Here is a 12,436-nt window from a genome sequence, read left to right on the forward strand (position 1 = left end):
CTACAAAGTCCCAAGATAAAATTTTCTGGCCTTATTTGCTGAGCCAGTCTTACCTATCAAATTGCATTTCAGAATTTGATTCAACAAGTTAATATTTGCAAATTGCAATTCAGATATAACACAAGACAAAAATTAAGATTCCTGAAAGACTGCAGGAAAAAAGAAGGTTGCCACAATAAAGTCTAAATACTTTGATTTTGTAGAAGGCAAACAACTCTATGCAGGGGCAATAACACTGTTGGAATAAATACTATAAACTCTAGTGAGATCTTCAGAGCTAACTGTCCATACATGACCGCGCAATGCCAGTGGAAGGACTCCATCAGTCTCCTCATACCTCTCTTCTACAATAACAGCCTCTTTTCGCCTGCCTTCTTGCCAAAGACTCTTCACGAGCAAGTCTTTTGTGGCAGCATCAGGCATTAAATTTGAATTTCTCATGTCTACAAAAACTCTATATGCAAGTGCAGCTCTTTGACACTTGCAATAAGCTTGGATTAACAACTTAAACATATAGGCATCTGGTTCCATACCACTCTGTCTAATCATCGAAAAGAGCTGCTGAACAGTTTTAATATCCCCCTGTAGTGCAAAGTGATATATCAACCCAGAAAATGTCTGGATATCTGGGCAAATACCATTTAGAATCATCTCATCAAGTATATCCAGGGCATCTGTATTCCTACGACACTTTGTTAATGCCCTCAAGAGAGAAGAATATAAAAGCATTAGATTGAACCTTGATATGTGACCACAGAGAGTTCTATCATTGCGGAAGACCTTCAAGGCAGCATCAGCATTCTTTGAAATGCCATAGAATTCAACAAGCAACCTGATGGTGCTGAAAGGCAATATCATTTGCTCCCTCCTTACTTTATTTATAAGTTTATCTACTAATTCAACATTTCCATGGCGTGCCAGTAGAGTCATCATTCTTTGCACTGTGTAAATGTCATGACTGAATCCTGGCTGAGAAGCTACCCAACAGAAGAAATTCCAAGCTGTCTCAGGTGAAGTGAAATTCCTCAGAACTTTGCAAACCAACCTACTAGTCCACACAAATTTAGCATCTTCTAATATAGTTACCACTTCAGGACTCCATTGTTTTAAGGCATTTGCCAAAGCTTTTGGATCCAACCATGGTTTCAGTTTGACCGTATGAACATCAACTCCCTCATTTACATCATCGTTACCATCCTCATCCTCATCCTCGTCACTACTATCCTCACAAGAACCTACACTCTTGATCCTTCCATCAGGCAACATTTCTACAAGAAACTCATCCGTCTCACCAGCAAACCCTGCCTCCTTCATTCGTTCCAAATATATTCGCATTGCTCGTCCAGGAAGTTTCCCATCCTCCCTCATTTCTTTAAGCAAACTTTTCACCACATCAAACCGTTCTCCACCAACAAACCCTTCAACCAAAATCAGAAACTGTTTCAAAGTCCTCTTTATTCTCATTGAAGGCAACACAGTGAACACTTCCATAGCGGCATCCAACTTCCCTAACCTTACAAGATGCTCTATCAAAATCGTGTAAGTCCTGGAATTTGGAATCACTCCTTGATCAATCATACCTCGAAAAGCTTCCACGGCTTCAAAATTCATATCCTTTTTAGCATAAAGCCCCATGACAATGTTGTGAGCCTCTGTTGATAGGCGATTTTCCTCATTCCTATACTCTTCCCATGTTTCCAAAACTTTTTGAAGGTCCCCAGCAGTAGAATACCAAAACAAAAGGTTCATGAAACTGGCTTTAACATTGTTAAATTTTCCATCTTTAGCGTCACCGATCAGGCCCTTGAGTTCCACCTTTCGCTTGAACTTAGCAAGAACAGTAGCAAAAGCAAAAATAGTATTCTGTGAATGCGCAAAGTTTGGAACTTGCTTAAGGTTTTCAAAGAAAGAAATGGCAGAGTCCGCTGAAGGAGCAGAACGAAAAGCGTTAGCAACAACGAAGGAGTCAAGGAGTCGAGTTTGGAGAAGAGGGTTGAGTGAGTTAGGAGAGTTGGAACGGAGAGCGAGTCGGATTGAGTCAATGAGCTTGGCTCGGTGAAGGTAATGAGTAAGTTTGTTGGGGAATGGGTCGCGTGCAAAGGAGCGAACTTGTTGGTTTAGGAGGCTAAACAGGTTTTTAGAAGGCGAGAATCGTTCAAAAATCATTGCAATTTTATCAAAATGGAAAGACTGGGAAATAATCATCAAGCTAGCTTTGGGTCATGGTTTTTTGCTATGACAAAAACACGAACAGTTGGTCTGCATGAGAGATCTTTGACAAATCATGTCTTCAACGGCTGGATCGCGCCCTTTGAATTATTACGGGTCTAACTCTGAGGTCGCATCTGCCATTTGCCATGGCTTGTGATATGGGTTAAAAGGTTGAAACTTGGGAATTCTGACCCAAATTTGAAATCACAACCAAATTAAATTAACAATTCAACATATATAACAGACTTTATAAAATTATCAAAATATGCCGATTTTTAGACACTTCTAGTTGGAAGTGTTTTTAGGTGAAATGTAAAAAAAACGTTTCCAGCTAAAATCATTTTTTGCATGTTACTAGTAAAATGCTTCCAGCCGAAAGCGTTTATAAAAAATGCTTCTAGTTAGACGCATTTTTCACCCAATGACTAATTTTAAAGGAGCGGACGAACTCAGTTGGGGGTCTGCCGTGTTTGTGATATTGTACCGAGATATGTGTCAGGTGAAACAATCACGAAAAATTAAAATTGGTAGTTACATTTTACTATTGCAATCATGAGCGTGGTACTGGTTTCCATTTTTGTGTCCTCGAGTGAACTACCCGTATACATTCCCACTCATAACAATGTAAAATTCATTAGATATTACCAAAATAAAATTAAAATTAAAATTATTGTGCTAACAAGTTTTTTAAATAGATGGAACCGTTGGCTAAGTCCATAGGATTACCTACTAAGCTTCAAGATATACGGCTTCTATTAGACCAACGACCAGAAGATGAGGTATCTATTTATTTAAATTTGAACTATATAATATTAACGTAGTGGATTTCGTATTTAGTAGTATATATATAACTAATGTTTTTATCCATTGGTAGTGTACACTACCGTCGAGATGCACAAGACCAATAAAGCATTGCGGTAGTTCGGATTCTGGCAGTTGATTCACGTGGCTCCTCAAGACCTTGATTATTTGCATCCTATCAACTTGCGGCGGTCAGATGAGAATTGGTCGGTATTTCACTCCTAACATATCAACATGTGAAATAATCGGTATGATTTCTTACCTACTAGTGAACCTATTGTCGCTCCGGAGTTAGCATGTGATCCAAAGTACATGTAACACCCTAAACCCGGCCTAGACGTCTAGACCAAGTTTGGAGAGTTACATCATCAATACTAAAAATACCACAATTATAACGCAGTCAAAATAAGTCATTCATCACATAATATCCATCACAACAATTAACTAAGCATAAAATCTTCACAAATACCATAACATCATAAAATACTAAAATTCCTAGTAGTAATACTTAAAAGAAAAATAAAAGCTTGACCGAGCTCTCGCAGCGCCGACCCGTTCAAGTCTGTGAACCACCTACAATTCAATTAGAAAATAATGAGTTGTGAACTCAGTACATAAAAGAGGTTCATTCATGTGTAATACAATTGAAAGAGCATTCTCGAATTCCTGAGATTTGATTAAGCAACAAAAGTCATTCCAGTTCAGATACAAAACAATTCAATTACAGAAGCAGAAGCAGTCTCAATTTCATTTACAGAACAGATCAATTTCATTTGCAAGTTTTTCTACACCTAACCTCTATACACCATCTTCGGCCATCCCAACACACTATTAGGGTGTTCAATGCCTATCCAACCCTATACACCATAGAGTGTCTATCTGACACATTTACAAAGTCGCAACTTAGCTGCTAAACCAGTATGCGCCAAAGCGCCAGATTCAGAGTTACCCGCACTGTGGCTTAGCCACTAGTTCGGATCAAAGTGCTTCCTTCTACACAGAATCTCAACCCATACATATGCATTATACAATATCCACTCTTATAGAATACAGTTCAATATCAGCTATAGCTATCACAGTACATATATATAGTTATGTTATACATATGTCAATCATAGAGCATCAAAGATCCCTCATACAATCAAACTCAGATCATTCAAACATCGAGGAGATCAAGATTTGTAACACTTCTTACCTGTACCCGAGGTCGAGATAGGATACGAGGCGTTACTGAACACATATACAGTCATTCATGCAAAAACCGGGCTATAAAATTTTTTCTTCAAAACAACTTCATTCATACATACACAGTTTGTCCCTGATACGGGCCTACAAGGCCCAAAACAACCATCGAAAAAGATTCGGGACTAAATCAAAAAATTTAAAAAGGTTTGAGAAAATTTTCCTAATATAGAGCTATACGTCCGTGTGAGACAAGGGACACACCCGTGTGCTCTCGACACGCCCGTGTCTTCCGGTCGTGTAACTCTCTAACTATGATGTCAGCACCAATTTAGGGTCACACGGCTGTATCACACGCCCGTATAGCCAGACCATATGGTCAATTAAAAATAAATGAATTTTTCATAAACTGGTGCAGACTTCACACAGCCAGAGTACACGCCCATATGGGTAGGTCGTGTCTCTCACACGGCAAAGACACACGCCCATGTCTTAGCCCGTGTGTTTACTACTGGGCATACTGACTTGTAAAATTTAGGTGCAAGGGACACACGACTATTCAACACGCCCTTGGGGCGGACCGTGTGTCATACACGGCCTAGACATATGTTCGTATGTCTACCCTATGGACCATTTAAAGGCTATTTTCCAAGCCAATTGTCACCCTCAATCATTTATACACTCAAACATATTTCATAGAATGCAATATGACCTATTTAAAACACTCAATTATTCAACACCATGGCACTTTCACATCTTCATAATGTCATTCTATTGCACATTCAATTAGTCACACCAATTGGAAGCATTCCACACCAATTTTATGCATAATCAAATTTGTTACCATAACCTCAAATTACACATTCATGTCTATAGTCATCTTAAGTCATCTTAAGTCATTAAGTCATTCCTTATTTCGAAGTACTTAATTCATTCCTCATCACATATCCATCAAACAAACCACATAGCACATCATCAAGGCATTAACACATGCATACATGAATAATTAGACATTACAATCCAATAATCAATTATGAGCCATACACATGGCTATTACAAAATGAATTATCAACATCATAGGCCTTCACAATTTGGCCAATAGCATGACACATATCAAAAAATGACCAAGTCCACTATACATACCATACTCAAAATAACAATTTCACTATACCCAATATTCTTTTGATAGTGTGATCGAATACTCCGACAATTTCTGATCCCCAAGCTAGCTTGGCCAAACTATAAAGGATAGAAAAAGAGAGGGTAAGCATTAAAGCTTAGTAAGTCCACATGCAAATAATATGCAATGATAGTAAGCAATTAACATGCAAAGACATAGTAACACATACATAAGGATTATTCATCATTTAAACCTTTTGACTTACTTATCATATGTACATATATACTTTCTCATCACAAATCATTCTTTATCAAGGCATTATTCATGGGTTTTGCGTGCATACCTGTACTTATCGTAGTATATCATATAACCATACCTCTTTAACATGCCCTACTTGGGACTTTCATCACATCCATTGCATCACCCATTGAACACTCGGAATACTATTGGATACGTAAAAAACTTGCACATAAGTGCCACATATACATACGTAGCCAAAGCTACCTCATAACATGTAACGCTCGTAAAGGAGCTGCTTATGGGCTTGCTCATATAAGCTATTGATCAAGGTGTAACAACACGGGCTGCTCGCATAAGCTGTCAGGTATCCGACCCACTCAAGGATTACCTAGCCACCGGTAGGACACACAAGAACATTGCCTAGAACCCAATTACATGTATCGCATCCATAATGAACTCAGACCAACTCAACGAGCCCGAATGCCTCATATATATCACGAACCCAGACCAACTCAATGAGTTCGAATTTCTTAATTCCTAGTGGCATGTCACTTGTATCCTAAACTATTATTAAGGTTCAAACAAGATTCTTTCTCATATACACATAGGCTCTCTATCGTACTTGCTCGTAATGTCGTGGATAACGACCAATATCATTCATACTTACAAAGTTATCATTAGGCATAACATACATAATATTGATAAAACATTTATCACATAATATCAACACATCAAAATATAATACATTGTCACATTATTTACACGTGTACTTACCTCGGTATAAAATGATGGTAATCGAGCCTAATCGTCGTATACTTTATTCTTTCCTCGATCAAAACTTGGTTCACGTTTTTCTTGATCTATAATACCAAATTTAACTTGTTTATTAATCACATTATTCAAATCATTCCATTATTCATACTTTGGTAAAATTACCCCTATTTTTTTACTTATTTACGATTTAGTCCCTAGGCTCGTAAAATGAAATGTGTGCATTTTTTTTGTTATCCAAGCCTAGTCGAACCTATACCATGCTCATATCAGCCCACACTTTCCTTTATTTCACATTTTTACTACCCACTTTTACACTTTTATAAACAAGTCCTTTTTAGGTGTTTTCACTAAAAATCATCTAGTAAAAGATGTTTATCATGCATCAAACATTCATATTCCTCCATTAACCATCAAAATACATGCATGGGCCAAATTTCATACATGAAACCTTGTTCAAAATATAGCTAGAAATGGATAGATGATGCTTCAATGACTTCAAAAATGCAAAGAATATTAAAAACGAGGTTAGGGAGCACTTACAATCAAGCTTGAAATGTTGAACAAAACCCTAGCTATGGCTATTGGAAATTTCGACTAACACTTGGAGAAGATGAGCACATTTTTGCTTTGATTTTCCCTTTTTATTCTTTTAATTACCAAATGACCAAAATGCCCTTAGGGTCTTTCTTTCAAATTTTTCCTATGCATGCCCATTTTTGTCCAAAATTATAGAAATTGATAAAATTTCTAATTAGGACCTTCTAATTCATAATCTAAAACAATTTCATGCTTAAAGCTTCTAGAATGTAAGTTTTGCATTTTTTTCAATTTGGTCCCTCAAGTGCAATTAGACATTTTATGCATAGAATTTCTTTAAGAAACTTTCACATAAGCATGAATTCTCATCATAGACCTCATAAGAATCATATAAAAATTATTTTTATCTCAGATTTGTTGTCTCAAAACCACTGTTCCGACTAGGCCCTAATTCGGGATGTTACAAGATCAATGTCGGCCATACACACGGCCTCAAAAACTCAAGATTCAAACTCAATTTATATGCTACATGGCCTGGACACATGCCTATGGCCTTGCCCGTATGGTTCCAAAACATAAACAATGAGTTACACTGCTTGAGCACACGCCCATGTCCCTGGTCATGTGGTCTTAAGTCACAAATAAAGAGTTACATGGCCTAGACACAAGCCCGTGTCCTTACCCATGTAGCACTAAGATAATGAACAATGAGTTACACGGCCTAGACACACACCCATGTCCTTGCTCATGTGAACCCTGCACTAATTGGCCACACACGGCCTGGACATACGCCCATGTGCCTTACTCGTGTGGCCCCAAATCGATAAATAGTGAGTTACACGGCCAACCACGGGCTTGACATATGGCAGTGTGGCTCATGCGGCCTGGACACACGTCCGTGTGCTTGGTTTTGTGGTGTCGATAGCCACTATTTTTGGAGACTGAAACTCATAAAAATTAAAGTTTTCGGTACACATCTGAAGAGATTTAGAAGCAACAACAACAAAGAGGATCTCCAAAGCCTAAAACAAGCATTCAATTAAACAATTAAGTTATTTTATCGACAACCATTTCCAATTTCACTCATAAAACCCAAGTCGAAAGTTTTGACACGAAACTTTCAATTAACTCAATACCAACCGAAAAATCAACAGCAATCGTTGGAATTGGTGTGTCACTGTTCACCACTTCCGATACTTCTACCTAAATAGAAAAATCAACAATCCTCTGCCAACGATTCACATGGAACTCATAATACTTAACTTAGAGTAACTTATGAAGAATAAAAGGAAAACCATACAAACAACTGACTGGCTGAGACTTACTCGATAGCCTTTCCATCGATGTGATTTACAGTGTATAATCTCGACTAGACCGTATCCACTTGCGACCACATTCAAAATGAAGAAAAAGAAAAGTAAAAGTATTGGAAATAAAAAGGAAAATAAATGAAAATGACGCAAAAAAATAACGAATAAGAAAATGATACTTTAAAATTCTATTAACTTCTAATCAACTTCCCATATTTAACAAAAATATTCGCTCTTGTATATTACGGGATTCAAACTTAGAACTAGATAGAATAAAAAACAGATGCTTAACAGTGAGCCAGCAGGCTAATTCTTGACATAGGATCACACAGATTTACACATTGTTATGTGATGTATGAATAGGGTTTATTCTAAAATGATAAAACTTTGAACGATGCAACTCAAACTCCATACCTTGAACACATAAGCAGAGCACAGAACCACAGATACAAAAATTAATTACTGTAGATTCTCACATTTAAATTCTAAAATTTTAGGGTGTTATAGTACATGCCATGATTTAGGATCCAGCAAGCCATTTTTGTACGGGGGAGAAATAAGACGTCGACATCCCCATACGAGTAGGTTACGACGGCTCTCTTTAAATTCAAGGGTTGGCGAGGTGGCTCCATTATCAGCGCCTGTGAAATAGCCAACACTAATGGTTGCAGCACCAATGCCTACACCACCTACCGGTCAGTATGTACTGACTTATTTGGGTGCGTATTCTAACCCTATTATCTTCACACAAGCATTATATGTTGCACCACATTTTTTTGCTTCTAGTTCCATGTCAGGTTGGTCTTTGGGACATCCATCTCTGATGTATTACATGCTCATGCCATCTACTTTTCTGATGACGATGATGCCAACGACGATGTATAGGTCGTCTATGTTTCAAGCACCAACGAATAGTCCACTCGTTATCCCGTTAGTGTATGAGACTCAACATAATTATGCTTATTCACAGTTTATGACAGTTTATGACGCAAACACCTCCTGGATATTTGTTTTACCAAGGTGGGTCATCTTCCCAACCACCTATTCTTAAACTAAAGGATGCAAGATGTCAACCGAGAACGCACAGATCGTAATCGATCAAAAGCGAAGATGAGGAGCTACCGAGACCACAACCCCACTTGGAGGAAGAATTAAGAAGGAATCTAGCATGCAACCATCGATCATCCCAATATGGCACAGATTCTGATTGGCATTTGGACTGATTAATTTATCATTCTATTGAACATTTATATTGTACCGATGATTTTTATTATTATGTTTTTTTAGAAGAATATTGTTTTCATTTCATAAAATTAATGCATTGGATAAGTATTTTACTGAAATATCGGATCAACTTAAGATTAAAAAAAAGCAAAGATTTTTAAAACTAGTTCTACATCCAAACCGAGTACTCTGAGTTTTGATTTTTAAACGATTTTCAAAATCAAATTTGAATATACGATTAGTGTAAATAAGAATATTTAAATTCAATAATTACAATTATTATTATTTTAAAAATTTTATCAATTTAAAATTTAAAACCCAAAACCCTACTTTAAAACCCTAGCTTTAAACCCTTAAACACTAAAAACCATAAAAAAGCTCTAAATAAACCCAAACAACCTTAAACCTTAATATAACACTGGGAAAACACTTCCGACGAGAAGGGTTTTCCCTAAATTAACCTATTATGGTAATTTAAAAAAAAATAACTTTTTGAGTAATAAACTCTATATAACTAGTATTTGATAAGAAAAAAACATATATCTCTACTTAGGGTGAATTTTATTTTGATTTATTTATTTAAAAAATTTAGATAAATTAATTTTTATGCATTTTGAAATGTGTAAATTAACCCTTTTCGTTAAATTTTATTTGTTAAATGATGATGTGAAATATCAAAATCCATGCTGAAAATTAATTTTTTATGGGAACACTACAAAAATGATCACCCAACTATACCTTTCATTTTATTTTGGTCACCCAACTATTAGTTTTTTCAATTTAGTCACTAAACGACCGAAATTAAATATTTTAGTCACTTTGAGTTGATGTGAGCTTTTTTTATTGGTCTAGTAACAAAAATTAGCCTTCTAATGTTTACACATTCTATTAATTTAATCCTAAATATAAAAAGTTCTACAAATTTAGCCTTTAATGTTTATAAAATTGTCATTTTAGTTCTAATTCTAGAAAATTCAATAAAATTTGGCTTTCAACATTTACAAAATCTATCAATTTAGTCCTAACTCTAAAATTTTCATAAATATTTAAAAAAAAATCATTTTAGTCCTTTATAACTCATCGGCTAACCCATGAGAGATATTAAAATAAGAAAAAGAGTGCTCTAATTCAAGTCACTTGCAAAATAACTTTAAAAAGTTGGGACAAAATACACACAAAAAATTAAGATTCAAAGGAAAATAAAGGCATTAAAAATGTCATTTGTACGAGTAGTAATGCAACCAATTATTTCAAATAAGATCAAAATCAATTGGTTTGGTCTAGTGTGAAGCTTAAATTATAGCAAAAGAAATTATTGCAAGCGACTTGAAAGAATACTTTTTTTCTTATTTTAATATCTCATATGGGCTAGTCAATAGGTTATAAAGAGATAAAATTATTTTTTAATATATATATATATACACATAAAGGGTTATAAAGAGGTTTGGGGCCTCTTATGTATTAGGTCTAATTATATGTGCTTATTAGACTTTTAACCCAACACTTTATAATTTAAACCATCCTAATATTTATTTTTATTTCCTAAATAAATATTATTTATTCAATTAATTTAATTAACTAAATTAATTTCTCAATTAAATAATTTTTCAACCCAATTCTAATATCGTTAAAGTCATTACAACTTTAACGAAAAGAAATCTATGAGGAAATATATTTAATTTTTTTATTCAAAGAATTCATAATAACTAGTCTGATACAATTGAGACTTGGTACATTTGTGACTAGGAGCATATTTAGCCTTACACCAAAAGCATAGTCCCCTTTTACTTCTTTCCTCAATGTCAGTGGAAAGGAAAACTTAGTGGAAGGCTTGGTAGTGTTTGAGATGGAACGAGGAGCATTAGAAGCTGACTCACAGTTGAGGTGGTTGAAGATCTGGAAGAAGGCACAGGGATGAGAAAAGAATGGAAGCCTTACTAACGAACCTGAAGACATGAGAAAAACTCATTCTTTGAGTATTAGTAACAATACTCTTGTTGGATCTAGTGCCCTAAATGTAATATATTTGCTTTGTATACTTGTATTTTTTTTTAAAAAAAAATTGGTTTAATAAAAATATTTATTGATTACATTAATACCCTTTGTATATTATCCTTAATGGTTTTGCACGCAAAGCAAAATTGAAGCAAATATTGGCACAATGTTTATCTAATGTTTAACTAATACTAAGTGGTATTACGTGGTTGAATCATAATATAGAAAGACATCTTGTATTAGTAGATGAACTTAAACATGTCTTTACTTTAATCGAAAATTAGCAAATCGATTGAAAGACTAATATGTCATCTATCAAGTCCAATTAGGAAGATGTTTTACCTTGAGCATCAAAGCAAATGAATCTTAAAAGATAGAAACATAGACGTGACTAACTAGACTAATAATACATCAAATAGAACCTAAGTAGAATAGATCCTAGGTCCGTTTATAAGTTTATTCATTTTTTATGTTCATAGTGCAACATATCTTAATCTTGAGCGGATGATGGACTATGTACGTGCGACTAGTATACTTTAATGTAAGTAAAAGCCTGAGTTCAAATAAATAAGGAACCAAAAGTCGGCATATTAGGTGTACAACTTCTGCAGTATGTAGCATCATTCACAATAGTGGAATTCATATCATTCATAGTAGTGGAATTCATAGCTTGACCAAAGGGTAAATGATATTCTTTCATCGGTAATACATGATAGATGAAAAGTAAATATGACCACGAATCATTTGCCTTTGTGATAAATAAATTGATTACTATTTGAAGTAATTGACTTTACATGGAGGAAGATATAATGATTACCATGAGATAAAGTAGGATCATATTGGGAGAACAAATTTATCCCAAAGAGATTAAGGATATCCTATGAGGGTAACACATATATGACAAGGGCATTGGATAAGCACTGATCAAGTAGCTTTCATAATGGCATGTAATTAGGAAGAGCTCAGTCACGATACTATAATGGAATGAGTTCGTGATTAAATGAGTTTATGATTAATAGACGAAAAGCTGGAACTTAATTAT

The 12,436-nt window shown here is 35.2% G+C and overlaps 1 protein-coding gene across 1 annotated transcript; it reads right to left on the reverse strand.

Annotated features, from left to right (window-relative positions):
- Positions 1-21: 21 nt before the first annotated feature.
- LOC108483974 (pentatricopeptide repeat-containing protein At5g66631) lies at positions 22-2,512 on the reverse strand. Its single transcript, XM_017787553.2, has one exon. The coding sequence runs from the start codon at positions 2,203-2,205 to the stop codon at positions 217-219; it is 1,989 nt and encodes a 662-aa protein (XP_017643042.1). The 5' UTR covers positions 2,206-2,512; the 3' UTR covers positions 22-216.
- Between the last annotated feature and the right edge of the window lie 9,924 nt (positions 2,513-12,436).

Source organism: Gossypium arboreum, chromosome 12, assembly GCF_025698485.1.
Source record: "Gossypium arboreum isolate Shixiya-1 chromosome 12, ASM2569848v2, whole genome shotgun sequence".
Classification (NCBI taxonomy): Eukaryota; Viridiplantae; Streptophyta; class Magnoliopsida; order Malvales; family Malvaceae; genus Gossypium; species Gossypium arboreum.

Bases quoted from the DNA above. Each gene is read 5' to 3' on its own strand.
- LOC108483974 (XM_017787553.2), bottom strand. From the start codon at position 2,205: ATGATTATTTCCCAGTCTTTCCATTTTGATAAAATTGCAATGATTTTT.